Source organism: Carettochelys insculpta, chromosome 21 (assembly GCF_033958435.1).
Source record: "Carettochelys insculpta isolate YL-2023 chromosome 21, ASM3395843v1, whole genome shotgun sequence".
NCBI classification, from domain to species: Eukaryota; Metazoa; Chordata; order Testudines; family Carettochelyidae; genus Carettochelys; species Carettochelys insculpta.
Genome location: NC_134157.1, coordinates 3,847,317 through 3,865,140, shown reverse-complemented (window position 1 = coordinate 3,865,140; position 17,824 = coordinate 3,847,317). Strand labels below are relative to the sequence as shown.

Below are 17,824 nucleotides of genomic sequence, written 5' to 3'. Positions count from 1 at the left end.
TTCAGTGCAGGGCGATGTGCTGACTTCCCACATGCTGCGTTTCAAATCCATTCAAGGACACTTGGGTGAAAGGCAGCGGACAAGCAGCTCCTAATCAATGTTGTTAAAAAAAAAAAAAAAAAAAAACACACATGCTGGACAAGTGCAGCCAGCTGCTTTGTCCCAGGACCAGGAGAAGTTGTCACTACCAGGCCTACAACCTCACTGATGTACAGGTGGAAAGAACCAACCAAAAAGCCACTTTTTTATAAAAAGATCAATGAAAAATTTATTTATAAATTTCTCACGCTGGGGCTACAGGTCTATATCATACACTCAGGAATAGGCTGTACTGAACAGACTTTATCCAGTTAGAAATGATCATATAGTGACCCACATACAGCTTCAATATAAGCCTAAAAATTGGTAACATTAATTAACATAATTAAAAAAGTATTTGCATCTAGAGAAAAATCTACAGAAAAACTCCTTTCTGGAGCAATCTGTGCATCAGCTTCAATGTCTGCTTATTTCACTGACATTAGCAATATATTCTTCTTACAAAAATAATAAAATGAGGCCTGCCAAAATGTGACCAGTCATACACACAAGAGCCTCCCCCAAACTGGTCTCTTCTCCCCGCTTTGTACTCCCCATTTTGGCATGAAGGGTAAGCAGCACTATGAGCCAAATGGGGGGTGGGAGGGAACCTCATTACAATTAAGTCAGCATCCCTTTTGTTTCTCAGGATAACAAGATATCTATAAATCTGGGGTTTGTGGGGTTGCATAGAAAATTGAATCTACAGGGCTTAGGAAGGGCAGCAGCTTTTCAGTAAAGTAAAATAAAGTTTTAGAAAGTGATGCAAAAAATACATCAAATAATTCAGAGCAAACCCCCTTCCCCAATGTACAATTATCAAATTCTAATCAGGTCTAAAGCTCCAATAAGCGGAAGAGGAACAATACTTTTCTTAAAGTCACTTAGTAATTCACACAAGAGATTCACAGTTTTCACAGGTATTTTATAAAAATATAAATATGGGTTATATTGTTGTCTTTACAACACTGGACAGAACTCCCTTCACAAGTGGGTTTATAACCAAGATTTCTTTTAAAAACCCCTAAAACTCGGCTCTAAAAACATTAACTTTTTAATATGCCATAAATGTTATGACATTGTGGCAAATTCATTAAAAAATGTGCAACCATCTGGCAACTACATTAAAACCTCACTAGAAAAGATATTGTTCCCCCCCATAACAGAAGCACCAACAAAAGTGCTTGACAATCTTCAATGCTCAGAGAAAGTTTGCAAACTTAAGTTCCTTGTAAGTTACAGCATTAACAATACACACTTTTAAAAAGGGCTTTTCAAAATCTGGAGCTTTTTAATCATAAATTGTTTGAGAAAAAAACTGCAGGTGAGACCATCAGAGACAGAGAGCAGAATATTCAGTGCAATGAAAAAAATCCATGGCAGACTCAAGTTTAGTTTTAAGACTAGGAAAAAAATGCATATTTTCCAAACCATATTTTGAACCACTCACAAATGGCTTCAGACACAGCCAGGCACACAATCACCCACAAATATATACATATATGATAAATAGTTACAACAACCAAAAACCAAACTAGTAGATAGCTTTAAAAAAATTGTAATGGTTTGGAGTGGGGGGAGGGCAGCGGGATAAGAGGACAACAGGGAGACGACGGTGATAGGGGATTTAGTGCAGACATACAGACGGACAGGGCACCAGCCTTGGAAAGGCTTCTGAAGCTTACTGCATTTTTAGAATGGATGTTATACCCTGGCAACAAAAAGCAGCATTGCACTTACGGGTGGAATCACTTCCGAGATGGGTTTCCCTTCTTCCTCCCTTTCAGTTACATGAGCAGATGGACTCACTCTGCAGTGAGAAGCGTTAGCCAAGATGCACAAAAAACACACACCACAACAGTAACCAAAATAATCCCAAACTATGTCTCAGTAGTTTTTGGGTTGTTCCCGAAACTCCCCCCCCACTAGACCGCAGGGGGGCGCTCGCACCCCGCGAGGAGGCGGCGACTCTGCCGCTGGAGCGGAGCTCGTTCCACTTGCATTGTCTGAGCCAGGACGTGCTAATCCCGCCGGGGTTCTGCTTGGAGGAGGGTCAAGTGTCTGGCCTGGGAGTTCAGCCCGGGGAAGGGCCACGGGCCCGGGCCGGCTCTGGGGCTCGGGCAAGGTCAGAGCCCAGCGCAAGGCTTGCGCCCAGGCGGGCGAGGAGGGTCTGTCCTACCCTAGGCGAGGAGCCACCGCGCAGCTGCGGCGCAGAGCCCGCAGGAGACGCTTTTACACCCGCGGCGACTGGGGGAGCCCAGCCAAGCCCCGCCCCGCCCCGGCCCTCTGCTCCTGCCGCAGGTTAGCAGCGGCACGGGGAGAGCACCGAGGCGGTGTGTTCAGCGAGCCCCCTTTGGAGCGGGATCCGCAGGCGGCCGAGCCCCGGACGCACCGGCGGGGGGGGTTGGGTCAGTTCAGGGAGGTGACACGTGAGCGCGGTTTAAAGCATCTGCCCCGGGGGGCGGCCGGAGCCGGGGAGCGCAGCCGAGGTAGATGGCACCGACAGCCAGCCAGTTCCGGGGGAGCCCCGCGCCGAGCCCCGCGCCCGGGGAAGCGGGTCAGTGGGGTGCGGCGAAGTCTTTGCCCCCCCCCCCATTTCTTCGCGGGACTCGGGGAGTCCAAGCAGCTTTGTCACGCCGAGGCCGAGAGGCGGAGCAGCCCCAGCCCCGCGGCTGCTCCGGGCGGCGGGGCGGTCCCTGCTCCGGGCGGCCGGGGCCCCGCTCCCGGCGGCTCCCGGCGCCGCAGCGTCACCGCCCGCCCGCCGCGTACTTGGCCTTGGTGATCAGGTAGAGCACGATGTCCTGGTGGCCGCCGAAGGCCGCGATGTGCAGCGCGCTCCAGCCGTCGCGGTTGGCCAGGCGGATGTCGGCGCCGAACTTGACGAGCAGCTTGACGAGCTCCAGGTTGCCGTCGATGACGGACTGGTGCAGCGCGGTCTGGCCCTCGGGCCCGAAGGAGTTCACGTTGAACTCGCAGCTGCTCATGTTCTGCAGCAGCGACTGCAGCTCCTGCGTGTTGCCCTTGCGCACCGCCTCCTGGAAGACGCGCTGGCTCGGCGGCGGCGGCGCCGCGCAGGTGGACAGCTCCGTCTGGCTCATGGCTCCGCGGGCGCGGGCCGGCCGGCGCGGCTGCGCATGGACGCGGCGCGGCTCGGCCGGGCTCCCCCCGCGCCCCCTGCCCGGTGCGGCCCGGGGTGCGGGGGGCCGGCGGGCGGGAGACCTGCTGCTGCCGCTGCTACCCGCGCATCCGGGGAGCTCGGCTCAGTGCAGCTGCTGGACGGGGACCGGCCTCGGAGCGCGCGTCCCCCGGCGCCGCTTCCCGGGTCGTCTGTGCAGCGAAGGGGACCCCGCGCGGCGGCTTTTAGGCAGCCTGTGATTTGCATAACAATCGCCCGGGCGTGACGCGGGCTGGAGCCCGGGAGCGGGCGGCGATTGGCTTTCCCCGGAGGGGCGGGGCGGGAAGAGCGGGCGACGATTGGCCTTCGCCGGAGGGGCGGGGCGGAGCCGGCAGACCGGGCGGTGATTGGCTTTCCCGGGAGGGGCGGGGCTAGCCCGGAACCACGCGCGGGGGAGGGGCGGCCTGCGCTCCCGGGACGCTGATCGCCCCGCGGGGAGCCTGGCGGCTGGGGGGGGCGGGGGTGGACGCGTCGTGTCCCGGCCCGGCTCGGCTTGGCTCGGCTGTCCGGGGCAGCGCTCTGGGCTCTGCGCCGCAGCCCCGGGATCCCCGCTGGGCTGGGCTGGGCTGGGCTGCGCTGCGCTGCGGGTACCGCTCGGGCCGCCCCGGCCCTCCCGTGCAGCGCGCGGCCGGATTTCGCCGTCCGATCCGCGGGCCCGGCCGGAGCCAGCGCGCACAGATCGTGCCCGCGCCGGCGGATGGCGCTGCCCGGGCGGGGCCGCTGGCGGGCAGACACGCGGACCCCGCCGCTCCCCGGGGAGCAGCCGCAAAGGGGGCCCGGGACACGCGTGGGGGCGCTGCCCGCGAGTGTGAACCGGCGGAGAGCTCCGGCCGCGCCCCCGGCTGCCCTTTTCCCCGCCCCGCCCGGCTTTTGCTCCATGACCCCCCACAGCGACGGCGAGCGCGGCTGCCCCTTTTAACCCACCAACGTGCCCTGGCCCCCGTACGTGGAAAGTCAGACAACCCCCCGCTTCCCGGCGGCGCGCTGCAGGAAATGGGCTGGGGCCCTTCCGCCCCACGCCTGGCCTGGGGGTTCGCCTTTTGGGAGAAGGGCTGGCGGTTTGCTCAGGGGCCCTCCTCGTCCTCAGCTCGGCCTGCAGTGACCCAAACCCCAGCGCCTTGCCTGGCGGTCCCATTCCGCCTGTGAACTTCCAGTCTAGGAGGGAACTGCTGCCAATTTGTTACCACTCTCCCCCAAGCCTCTGACCCTCCAGTCTGGTGACAGCTGAAGGAGAGGACAAGCAAGAACACTGTCAGCCCCAGAGAAGTCAGAATAGCCCAGAGGGGAGCCAACTTTGAAGGCTGGGCTTCACTTTTCATCCCTGAAATTAGCAGCCCCCTCCCCCAGCCTGTCTAATGGCATCCAGCCAGATGGAAATTTCCCTTCTGGTCATATGGAAAAGCCCCTTTTGGCAGGTGTGAGAAGGCAAATCTGTGGAATGTAAAAACGTGCGGAGAGGATACAGAGAGGTGAACACGCACTCACATATTGCAGCATTTTTAGTGCATGAGCCTGCGACCCAGCAGCCAATTGTGCTGTCTCTCTTCTTAGGAAATGTCACACCCCCCAAAGGGGTCTGCCCCGCACTTTGTGCACCTCCGGAATAGACTATCACAGCGCTTCCCGGGCTGTAATCTTGTAATTTCTTTGGAGCACCCCAAACCAGAGTGAGATCTCTGATCGTATACATGAAAGCCAAAAGGCCTTAAGAACATGGGTGCTGGAGAGATGTCTGGGCTGGGGAAACAGGAGATTTTGCAAGGAGATTGAAGAAGACTTCGCCAGGCTAGCAAAACTGCAAGAAAGACATATACTCCTCTTCCTTTTGGCTGTGCTAACCAGCCACCGGTTTGGTCATTTGAAAGCTTTACTTCTTCTCTACAGATAAAAGGAATCACTTCTCATTACGCCCACATGGCATATTGTGGTGTTGGCTTAAACATGGGTCACATTCTTTACTCAGATGCTATAAGGCTGAATAAGTGCCTGATCCTGGGAGGTGCCAGGCACCCAAACTCCAGGGTCAAGATTAGTAGGAACGCCCAGCATAGCTGAGAGCAAAAGCTAGCCCTGTATTTTTAAATTAACGACTTGACTGCATCTTCTCAAATACATTTTTCAGCAGCAAGCTCCAGCCGTCATGTTTCTTCTTGGGTTTTTCTGGGGGGTTTTAATAGCTGATGGCCTGTCCTGCAGTTGCTGGAAATTAAAAAGAAATAATTCTTGAGAGTTTGCACACCCTCGCAGTGTATGACATGTTACAACCTGGGTCCCCTTTGAAATAGCCCGGCTGGAATTCAGCTTTTTGAAGGAATTCTCTCTGTTTCCACTATGGGGTTGCAGTCAGTGAAATGGAGAAGAAAATTTATGATGGCTCCTTGGTGTGCGTATTAAGCGAACAAAAAACCTGACGATCAGATAGTGTTTCTGAGCAACATCACACCACAGAAGGAGCTAACAGCAAATGCAATGAGCAAAGCACAGACTAGGCCTGCTTTGGAGCCGTAGTGGTGAGCTCTGTGAAACTAGGTGGGGACATTTTATCCGGGACTTTCAGTGGGTGAAATGTTGCCGTAAAGGAGTTTCATTAATGTCAGGTGAGGTTTATAGCCTTTGGGACGTGTAATTCGACAGGCAAAATACACAAAAGCTAACTGCAGGGTTTTTAAACAAGTGCCTCTGACGTCGGACGCCTGCCTTATGGTCAACGGGGGCCCCTGGGCGACTCAAGAGTTGAAGGAGCGCCCACGAAACACAAGGCCACGTGTGGCTAAGTGAAGCAAATTTTTTTCGGGGGGGGCACAGAGGCCATGAGGGAGAGCGCCCCCCGCCCCCCGCTTTGAGACAGCTCAGAATGTTCCAATCTGAGGTGCCAAGAGAGGAGGGTTTGGAACAAACTGGGAAATGAAGCAGTAATGGCACCAGGGCCAAGGGGTATTCACCTCGGGGTGCGGAAGGAATGAAATTGCAGAACTACGGGCTGGGGTACATAGATGATCACGTACCTCAGCCTCTGCAAGGGGGGAATTCTCCCACTGCCACCAGCCCTTTGCCTCCAGATGCCATGTCCCTGCACAGCTGGCCCCACAGCTCCCTTGGCCGGAACAGGGGCAGTGTGGAGCAGGGACCCACCCACCACAACTGGGTCTGCTGCAAGCTGATTCTGAGTCCCCCCCCCACCACACATCCAGCTCCTTCCCCTGACTCCTGTAGCCCCCCTCACCCCAGCCCCCTGCCGTGACTCCTGCACCCCCACATCCCCAACCTGTGCCCCAAGCCCCCGCATCCTAGGTTCCACCCTGAGCACCCCTGACCCGCCACTAAGAGGTGTGTGGTATGACAATACCTGTAGGGAATTTCAGTTATTTTCACCCCTGGGTTCACGCCGCCTAAGATGAGGTGTACAGGGATGCCAACATAGCACGGCCCATTATCTCGAAAACTGTTTTGAGACAATGGACCTGTTTCTTAGGTCTAAGCAGCTATGTTGGGATACCCCCATATCCTGAGACAGCACCTGCCCTGTAGGCATAGCCTAGGTGTAACCCTGCCAGGGAAGAATACAACGTAGGGGGATTGCTTGGGTGTGATAATACTGAGGACCCTTCTCAGTCATTATGTCATAACTGCTTGGTGAACCCTAGAAGAGCTCAGGAATAGACTCAAATTTTAAAGGGTCAGGACATAGTCTGATATGGAATATGTGGAAAAGTTGCTGACCCTGGAGAGATTCCATGGGATGTGCACCGAATTTGAACTGTGGACCATTTCTGCAGGTTACAGCAGCATGTGGAGCATTGCCAGCTCTCCAGTAGAACCTCTTCCACTTTCTCTGAGCATGAGTTGTCAAGGTGCTGGAACCACATAGAAGTCATGCTGTGTGGCAGAGGGTCCCCATGCTGGGATACAGAATGCACCCCTTGTTCTGAGCGAGAAGGTGCAGAGTGGCACATTGGGAGCTGCATGACGCAAGGGCACCAGGTCAGCCTCAGACGTGTGGGAGCAATCACAATTACGTGAGCACCATCCATCCCTCTTTATTTTCAGCAGGACATTCAACCAAAGAGGAAAAAGATAGAAGCTGTAGATGTTCTTTGCATGCATCATCCAGAGAGTACTTTCCAGTCCCCATACTGGAACAGTAACATGGACAATTCTTGGTCTGACAAGAGAACAGGTTTGTAGAGGATGTTTTCCACCACAGAGTGAGTCATGAAGTACTGGCAGGTGCATCTTCCACTGGGAATCATGCAGGAATGTACAACTGAGTGTGTCCAGTTTCTTGTTTTGTATGGTGAGGAGGTAAGCCACTTTCCTGATGATGTAAAAACAGATGCAGCAGCTCCCTGAGTAATATAGGTGGCATTTCATCTGGACCTGGTGACTTGAAAACATCTAACTTTTCTGAGTAATTTTTAACTTGCTCTTTTCCTATTTTAACTTCTGACCCTATCTCCATTTCTCCAGCATCCACGATGCAATTGTCCAATCACTATCAGCCCCCTTCTTGGTGAAGCCAAAACCAAGAAGTCATTAAGCACCTCTGCCATTTCCACATTTTCTGTTATTGTTTTTCCCTCTTCATTGAGCAATGAGCCTGTGCTGTCCTTGGTCTCCTGCTTGCTTCTAATATATTTGTAGAATGTTTTCTTCTTACCCTTTATGGCTCTAGCTAGTTTGAGCTCGTTTTGTGTCTTTGCCCTTCTAATTTTGCCTCACATAGTTGTGTTACTTGCTTATGTTCATCCTTTGTAATTTGACCTAGCTGCTACTTTTCGTAGGACTCTTGATTTCTAGATTATTCAAGATCTCCCGGTTAAGTTGGGGTGGGTTCTCTGGGCTTCTTTCCTGCACTGTGGAATAGATTGCTCTTGTGCCCTTAATAATGTATCTTTGAAGAACTGCCAACTGTCTTCAGTGTTTTTCCTCTTAGACTTGTTTCCCATCAGATCTTACCTACAAGCTCCCGGGATTTACTACAGGCTGCCTTCTTGAGATCCAGGTCTTTATTTTGCCATTGTCCCGCTAACCATTCTGCAGAATTATGAACACTACGATTCCATGATCACTTGCACCCAAGCCACCTTTCACTTTCAAATGCTCAACCACTTCCTCCCTGTTTGTCACAATGAAATCCAGAGTAACCTCCCCACCATAGCTTTCTTCGCCTCTGAAATAAAAATGGTCTCCAACACATTCCAAGAACGAGTTGGATAATCTGTGCCCGGCTGTGTTATTTTCCCAGCACATGTCCAGGCAGTGGAAGTCCCACATCACCACCAGGTCCTCTGCTTTGGGTGAATTTGCTCATTTTAAGAAAACCTCATCCACCTCTTCTGCCTGGTTGGATGATCTGCAGTAGATCTTTACCATGACATCACCCTTGGGTTTTGCCCCTTTTATCGTAACTCAGAGACTCCCAACAACTCTGTTTCCTATTTCCTTCTCAGCCTCATTCCAAGTGCAGAGAAGTTTAACATATGAGGAAACACCTGCTTCATATTTTTCCCTGCCTGTCCTTCCTGAGCACCCTGTGCCCTTCTGTACTAATATTCCAGTCATGGGTATTATTGCACCAACTATATCATCGTTGTGTTTATTTACTTGCATTTCAGGTTCTTCCTGCTTATTCCCTCTACTTCTCACATGAGCATACAGGCATGTAAAGATACTGATTTGATCCCCTGCCCCCAGTTCTGCCTTGTCTCTCCTTTGTCCCTGCTATTACAGGCCATGCTGCCCCCAGATTCTGACTCTTCTCCTAAGCTCCATGTTTTTGACTTACCTGTCTGCTTTGGTCACCTGCCTCCATCAAACCTAGTTTAAAGCTTCCGCACTAGGTTATCCAGTCTGTGTCCAAATCTGCCCTTACCCTGCCTTGGCAGGTGAACCCCATCTCTGCTGAGCAGTCCTTCTTCCTGGAACAGCATCCCATGGTCGAGGTAGCCAAAGCCCTCCTGGAGACACCATCCTCACAGGCAGACATTCACCTCCAGGATGCCTCTCTATCTGCTTAGGCCCCTACCTCTGACAGGAAGGACAAAGGGCAACACTGCCTGTGCTCCAAATTCCCTCACCTGTACATCCAGAGGCTTGTAGTCACTGCTGATCTGCTCTGGGTCACACCTCACTATAACATTAGCACCCACGTGTATGAGCAGCATGGGATAGTCAGAAGGCTGGATGAATCTCAACCATCCCTGTGTAACATCTCAGACACAGGCCCCTGGCAGGTAGTAAACCTCCTGGGATGTCGTGTCAGGGTATCAGATGGGTGCCTCTACCTCCTTCAGAGGAGTCTCCAACCACCCCCCACCCTATGCTTCTTCCTACAGACTTCTCAGCCTTGGCAGGGAGGGTACTTGCCTTCCTCCCCATGGCCTTATTTTCACATAGTAGGGTTTTAAACAAAATAATGTAAGGTAATAAAAATGTCTTGTTACAACATTAGCCCAACAAATGTAGCAAATAATATATTTTAGCGATTTTAATAATTTAAAATAAAATAACTTATTTCAATGTTTCACACTTTTGTGGTTTGTTTTTGTTTGCCTTATTTTGTATAGTTATAAACACCATTGTGGCTCCCTTTGTTATCAACCGGCGATTTGCCTTGCACGTCACGTGTTAACTCTCCCATCAACCTCCCCTGCTCCTTGCCAGATGGAGTAGTACAGAGGTCGACTGTTCAAATTCGCCCATCCCTACTAGGTGTGCGACATCAGAGCCCAGAAGCTTGACCCTGATGCGTGGAAGACAAACCCTCTGGGAGAGGTGTCTTGGGTGATTGTGCTTGCTGTTTTGAACACGTGAAAAAGACTTGGAGGCAAACAGCCTGATCAGAAACCCAGGGTACTTTCACCCAGTGGGCTCTTGCTTATCCGTCAGGAATGTTAATTGTTGTTTAACCCTTCATTTGTTAGTGTTCTCTGTCCCTCTGAGAGGGTGACTTATTGTGCAGAGATGGTCTAACCTCACTAGAAGGGCTGCTTGCTTGCCCCGGTGAATGTGTGAGCTGGGCCAGGCCCCCACCCTGCCTAGAGATGGCTCACTCAGTACACTTTAGTCACAAGGCACTTCATCGAGGATCCGATCTCTTTCAAAGCAAATGATTGAATGGCTGGGCAGAAGGTGCAGGAATTGCTCACTAAAAATGTTTCTTGGGACAACACGTAAGAACGGAAATTGACCATGCGCAGAAAGCCTGGGGGAAATGTACGTGAAATGTGACATCAGCTTGGGTAACAAAACTGGTGTTTTGGCACATCACTCTGGCGTGCTCACTCGACTTCTCAAAGGCCGTCCCTCTTCTTCCCATCACGCTATAGAACATCCCAGGCACTGCTAACGCTTGGCATTCAAAACACCACCTTGTGTCTCTCCATATGGCCGCCGGGAAAGCCAGGCCTGGCTGTGGGTCACACAGTCTGAGCTGTTCCATTTGGCCCAGCTCTAGAGCAAATGGTGGGAACTGTGAAGCTGGCCATCAAATTGGAAATGCTGGGTGTGACATTTTCACAACAAATGTGGCCACTGAAACAGGCGGCGTGAAAATCCATACAGCCAAATAGGTGAGCAAATCTCACTAGGGAAGATGGCTCACAGCTTGGTATCAGCACAGCCCTAAACGCTGCTGCTCTGCTCACGCTAACACCACTGAGCTTAGCCCAGTTGCCTGCAAGATGAGAGAGGATGTTTTTTTCCAGCCTGGCATTGCCACTCTGGGATTCCATGATTGGGAAGGTTCAGTTAAAAACCAGGTCAAACCCAGCTGTGATGGACCCAAGTGATATCTCCTGAACTAAATATGCGAGATCCTACCCAGCAGGCTCAGAGATACTGTATCACGGCTCCTGAGTTCAAATTCAGTGGCCTAACTGGCCCTAGAGGGTATTGGGTGGTAGGAACACACTAACTACCCCCACTTAGAAAGGAAAGACAACAGACTCTGCAAACCAGCATGTGGCCGGCCAGGGGCTTGTGATACACACATTCAGGGAGGCGCGCCAGGGCTTGGGCAGGTAGCTGTGGGTCAGGTGCAATCCAGGAACTTTGCGTCTGCATCAGCTGAGATACAGACTGCACCTCTCACAAGGTGCCGCACCCAGAATTTTCCTGGCAATTGATTTAATATTGTATGAGTTTGCCTTTGCCGCTCCTGCCTCCTCCCACCATGGCCACGGCCACATCATTTCCTCCCACTCCTGCCTCCTCCCACCATGGCCACGGCCACATCATTTCCTCCCACTCCTGCCTCCTCCCACCATGGCCACGGCCACGCCGTCTCCTTCCACCCAAATACAGCCTTCTCCGACTTCATGAGTGCAGCCTCTCCTTCCCTGCTCCTCCCCAGCCCCCTCCCATGGCCACGCCATCTGCTCTGCTCATGAGCACAGCCCTGCTGTGGGCACACACTGTGAGACCACCCCGCTTTGTATTACAACTTGCTGTGTCGTCCACCCACTGTCACGGCAGCACAGGGTCGAGTACTGACCTCCGTGGAGTGAACAGCGCAGGGGATTGTGGCGCGGGACGGGAGGGGTCCTGGGTCAGGAAGTTACTGGAGATGCTGGGTCGCTCCCTGCCTCTACCACAGAGCTCCTGTGTGGTGTGGGGCAAGGCCCGTAAACCAAACTGTTCACAGGTGTGACCCAGCGTGAGCCCCTGGCTCTGACTGCAAATGCTGAACCCAGTGGCTGACGTCACTGGGAGCTGGGCTTCAAACCGGGGGCGTGCCCAGGAGGCTGATGACTCAACAGACAGGTGTGTGAGGGCTCCAACTGGGTGTTCAAAGTCAGCAGTGACTTTAACCAAGCTCTTGCCATCCCCCAGGGCCCCCCAGTTGTAAAAGGAGGAGTAACACCCCTGGGCTCCTGGGAATACATGGATTAAAGTGCTCCAGTGCTCTGAGGGCGAGCAAGCCGGGGCAATTAATCATGGGGAGATGCTCCTGCTGTCTGGAGAGGCTGGACTGTGTCGTTAATGAAGGCAAGTGGTCATCTGTCCATGGCTGAGGGTCAAAAAATACTGACTATTTGCTTGTTAAGTGAGCACCGGCCATCCCTGTGCCCAGGGTGATGCAGGTGTCCTATGGGAAAAATTGCATGTGCAGGAGTCAGAGCTGGGGGCGGGATGGGCAGGCAGTGAAGGGTGTAGGGGGGTCTCAGGGAAGTGGTTGGGTAGTTGGGGGGCTCAGGGCAGGGGATGCGGCCACCGTGCTGCCTGGCCCCAGATCTCTGGGGCTCGTGGATGTGGGAGCCAGACTGCCCAGCCACCCAATTCCCTGCCCCAGGGGCTGGTCCTTCTCCCTTTCTCTGGCTGAGTGGAACTCAACTGCACGGAGTTCCCCTGGAGCCTAAAGAGCTGCTCGCTCAGGGGGTAACTGGCCACTCAGGGGAGGGCGGCTGAGTTGGGCCCAAATGTGGGCAACTCACACCCCAAGTGAGCACCTGCCTATCGCCTGTGGCAATCAGCTCCTCACTTCACCTCCAAGGCAGGGGCAGGGGGGCTTCTCCCTATCCTTAAACACTCCAGATCAGCCGATTTTTGCAACAAGAGAACTCTGCTTCTATCAAGGGCCCACCCTGAGCACCCTCCCATCTCCATGGCAGACAATGGGAGTCCACTCAGCAGCTTGCTGGAGTGGGCCCTGACTGCATTTGCTCCTGACTCTGGTGAGCGAAATAACCACTCAGCCTGACAGGTCCTGCCTCCCAAACCCCAGTCGGGGTCTGATGCCAGCAGGGCTCTCAGGGCCTTGCGAGCTGGGATCACGGGCAAAGTGAGCATCACCAGTAAAGGAGGGAGGGACCACGCAGTGGTCTGAGCACTGGCCTGCTAAACCCAGGGTGTGCGCTCAGCCTTGAGGGGGCCAGTCAGGGACCTGGGGCAACTAGATTTAAACAAACATCTGCCAGGGCTGGTGCTAGGCCCTGCTGTGAGTGCAGGGGAGGGACCCGGTGACCTCGGGAGGTCCCTTGCAGCTCGGTGCAGGTAATTGTCACAGGCCCCCGCAGCTCTTGGGTTTTCCTTGCAAAACCAGCCCTGGCCCCCCGAGATTTCCCTGCCCTGCGTGGGGGCGGGGCTGCCACTCACAGGTCTGGACGCTGCAGACGGAGGGGCGGAGGGAACCAGCCCCCGGGGCTGAACCCGCCGGGCACCGCCGGGGGCGGGGCAGTTCCGCCAGCCGGGAGCCCAACCCCCTCCCAGGCCTCCGGAAAGGGAGGCAGGGCGCCCGGGGGGCGGGGCCGCGGCGAATTCATCGCCTTGTGTCAGGGAGCGTGGGAAAGAGCAGCGCGTTTCTTCCCAGCGCCGGGAGCGAGCGCGGGAGCGGCGAGCGCTCCCACGCGGCCCGGGCAGGGAGCGCGGAGCTGGGGCGGCCCCGGGCTGGGCTCTTGGGCCTTTTCCTTCGCGGCTGGGGAGTTTCTTGCGATTTCAAAAAAAAAAAGAAAAAGCCCCAAACCGCTCCTGTGTCATCAGCTGCAGCCGCAGCCTCCCTGGCGGCAGCCCCCGGCCCTCCGGGGGCGAGGCCGGGGGGACAAGTGCTGGGCCCAGAAGCCCTCGGAGTGGACCTGGCAGGCTGCCCAGGGCTCCCAGGTCCCTGCAGGTGGCTGCGCACCCCGGTTACGCCATGGCAGGTGTGCAAGCGGGTCCTCCCCAGCGCTGGGTGGGGCCGGGCGCCCCTTTCTGCTGCAAGACCCCCTGGGAGCTGGCACAGCCCCACAGAACCGGGGCAAACGGCAGCCGTAAAAGCCAAAGAGGGGCCCTCGGGAGCCTGTCTTGACCTGCATGGGCCCATTGGCACTGATTGAGCTACTGTGACAAAGTGGGCGGGGTGAGGAGTTTATTCCCCTGCTTAGGTTGTGTGTGTTTCCTGACACCCTGTAGTAACCCAGGGTGGGTGCCTCAGTTTCCCTAGGCACAGCGCAGAGCGGTAATGGGAGTTTCGCTGTGACGACTTCTCACTTGGGGACTTCTGCTCTTTGGAACCCAGGCCACCACCTGACCCCTTTCTCCCCTGGCAAACAGGACACAGGAGGGCGGAGGGGCCCGGCTGGTTGGAACGGGAATGGGGCTGTTGGGTGGGGCAGTCTGGTCTGGCCGGGGAGGGAGGAAGGAGGGACAAAGCCCAGCTCAGGGACTCGTTTGGGCCCCTCTCCCCAAGCCAGATGGTACTGACGGCTGCTGTTTCTGTGCTGACAGGTCTGTTCTATGCTGTGTCGCTGTCGCCTGATAACCTCCTGTTCGTCCAGCTGAGGGAGGGTTGCCTCTGCCTGCGGCTGGGGTGCAGAGCCCGGGGATCCCCCAACTCTGTGACAGCTGTCCAGGGAGGAAGACTGCTTGCAGGAGGAAGGAGTTGCAGTCTCCATACTGCTTGAGTCAGGGGTGTGGGGTGAGGTCTGAGCCCTGCTCTGTGCCAGGCCTGGCTGAGCTAGTGCAGTCTGGCAGGGGTTTAAGCCCCACAGCCTTCAGGGGGCGCAGCCACGTTCAACACCTTACGAGCTCCAGCCTGAAGCTGGCAAGTGCCTGGAGGCATCAGGTAGCCCGACGCGAGCAGTAGCCCAAAGCCAGAGCATTCCAGAGCCCTTGGGTAAGTGCAGGGAAGGCCTCCTGGAGGCAGTGCCAGACCCACCCCGGCAGGAGGTGGAGGCCGCTTTGGTCACACGTGCTGGCTGCAGGATGGTCTGGACGGTCCAGTCCAGCCTTGCAGTGTCTCAGGGGAGACTAGAACCGACACATCCCGGGTTACCCTGGAATCCCCAGAGAGGCGGTCGCATACGCAGACGCCCATACGGCGGTCGGTCACAGTGCATACAGTTAAGCAGGGCCATTGGCGGATTCTGCATGGGGCCCCGGGCCTGCCCTGGGAGCCCATGGGCCCCAAGCAGGTGTCCGCACAGGTACTGGGCGTAGCAGTGCAGCTCTGAGCGCCATAGTGCAGCCTTAGGTTCAGACGAGAGTGTTTCCCAAGAGCGTTTCCCAGCCCCGGAGACGAGCACGCCACTGCTGTTAGGACAGCAGGGCCGTCCAATTCCTCACCCTGGCCACAGCACAGCACTGACAGTGCCTTTGGCTCAGCTGTGAAGTGGCATTTGTCAAACCTGGGAACAAGGCCAGCAGCGCCCAGCTCGGGTGACAAGAAGCGGGTTCCGGTCCGTGCGCTTTTATTTGCTCTGGAGTTTAGGCCACATTTGAGTGCAAAGAAACTTCTCCGGCCCGGTTGATTCTCTGCTGCCGACTGACAGCAGGAAACGGCTGGTCTTGGCCACCGCGTCCCAACCTAGTTACCCGCGTGCGCCGCAGGTGCAACTCCCTGCGTCTGATGAAGGCCACAGCCGCACCATCTGTGCATCACCTGCATGGCCCCAAGGGTGTCACGTGGGCCGCAGCAGCGTGCTGCAAGTGGCCCCCAAGCTGCAGGTTGCAGGCCCCTGGGCTTCCCACTTAATACATTTCCATGTGGCAAACTCTTCCCATTGGTGTCACTCCAGCAGATCTTCCAGCAGCTCCATGGGAACCCAGGCTCGGTGGTGCCCTGGCTGCCGCCCGGTCCCTGGGATGCCATGTTCAGGGAACGGTTATGTCGACATCCTGTGGGAACAACTTCTTATCACTGCCCCAGGGACTGACCTCAGGCCAGCCTGAAGCCACTGCAGCAACTCTTGAGCACGCTGTGCCCCAGGCATTGTTAGTTCCATACACGGTATCTTCACCTGGCTCCATACTCTGGAATCCCACCCAGCCCCAGTGGGACGTTTGTCCCATGAAGTCAGCACTCCAGGCGCTGCCGTGAGCCCGTGTCGTGCTGGGACAGGAGTTGGGGAGTTCGTCTGCACTGGTCAGGCGCTTCCGGCAATGCTTGGGCTGTGTATTTCATTGCTTAAGTCCATTGAGGGTCTCTTCTGTCCTCTGGGGCATCCCCATGACCCTGTTGGGGAAGCCTGGAGCCAGGCATGCTCATGGCTGAGCAGGGATGCTTCAAAGACCAGACGTCATTTGCGCTGGTGAGTGACCTGTAAGAAATATTTCTCTGGGTTCAGCCTAGGTCCCGGGGGTGGGGGCAAGGAGCCACTTTGCACATGACAATATCCCACCCCCTCCCCAGCTGGCAGCCCACCCAAAGAGTGAGCTGAACACCCACCCCCAGCCCCTGGCAGCATGTCAGCACAGTGGTGGGCAGCTCGAACTCCCACTGTCGTGGCTGTTGTGGGACACAGGCTCTGCCTGGCACTGCTGTCAGCAACCTTCGAAAGGCTGCGAGGCCATCTGGGGACACAAACACAGCACCCATAGCCATATGTGCTGCTGTCTGCTCACAGCTCTGTGCTCCAGGCTGCTCCCAAGGCCAGGGCTTACCAACGCCTGTGCTCCTCAGCTGAGCCACTCCAACGTACAGCCCAGGTTCCGCTCCAGCTCCCGCCAGGAAGGAAGTTGGCTGGGCAGGGGAGGGAAGCACATTCCTGGCCAGTGCGGAAGGGTGTTCAGAGAGTCAGTCGTCAGGTGGAGCACCGAACCCCTTGTCGCCATCAAAGGCACAGGGGGACCTGGCACGTGGACACAATCAGAGCAGCATGTGTCGGTCAGTGTTTGCAAGTCAACTGGGCAAATGGGCGTCTCACAGCAAGGGCCCCAGGGCCGGTCAGCACCAACCCTGCCATGTGTCACTGCTACCCAGCAGCTTTCAGTTCTACAACCAAGCCAGGAGCCTGGGAGGCACAGCTGTCTTCATGCCAAGCTGCATCAGACCCTTGGAGAACATGGTTGCTTCATGGGAAGCTGGGTTGAGCCTTCCCTCTGCTGGGGCTACTGCTGGACTGGAATGAAAACCAGCCCGGCCGAGCCAGCTCCGTGCTCGGTGGAGGCTGTGGAACACGCGTGATGAGGGCTGGGCTCAGCGATGGTGGTTCCCGCTGTGTCTTAATCACTTCCCATTTCTGGGCGTCGGCTTCCCCATGGACACGGAAGGCCAGGCACTAGCTCCGTCCCTCCCTGGCAGCGTCACACTGCTCCCTCGCACGTGGTCAGCCTGGGGCAGGCATGGCCACAGGAAGTCACTGAGGCCAAAAAGTTGGCGAGTTTCCCAGGGGGTTTGGCCATTGCTAGGCCGGCAAGGCGAGGCTGGGCCAGAACGGCAGCTGAGAGCTTCTCCAAGACCCACTCTGCCCGTCCTCCTGCAGAGCACTGACCTGGGAGCCTGGCTCTTTGGAGGGGATGGCGTTGGGCTTACCTAGGGGGTGGTGCAGCGGCATGTCCCTCAGACAGGGATGAGATCACGGCTGGGTCCTTGCGTCCTCCAGCCCACCCTAAGCACAGGCAGAGCCATGCTCCCAGAGCAGCTGACCTGGGCTGCACCATCCCGTGCAGAAGGTTCTCAGGAGGGGGGTGTAATTATTACAGTGGCAGCTGGTGGGGGAGGCCACCCAGGAGTGGAAACTGGAGCTTTCCCCAAGCCAAGCTCAGTGCCAGGCTCTCCCAACCTGAAAGGCAGCGTCTCCCGGGTGGGTTCCTTCTGCCGCCACCTCACGCGCCCCGGCTGCCCTCCCCACACGTGGTTACCCAGCAAGAGAACAG

General features: G+C 55.7%; 1 protein-coding gene across 1 annotated transcript; it reads right to left on the bottom strand.

Annotated features, from left to right (window-relative positions):
• Positions 1–253: 253 nt before the first annotated feature.
• On the bottom strand, positions 254–3,422 carry NRARP (NOTCH regulated ankyrin repeat protein). Its single transcript, XM_075015271.1, has one exon. The coding sequence runs from the start codon at positions 3,174–3,176 to the stop codon at positions 2,826–2,828; it is 351 nt and encodes a 116-aa protein (XP_074871372.1). The 5' UTR covers positions 3,177–3,422; the 3' UTR covers positions 254–2,825.
• Positions 3,423–17,824: the final 14,402 nt, after the last annotated feature.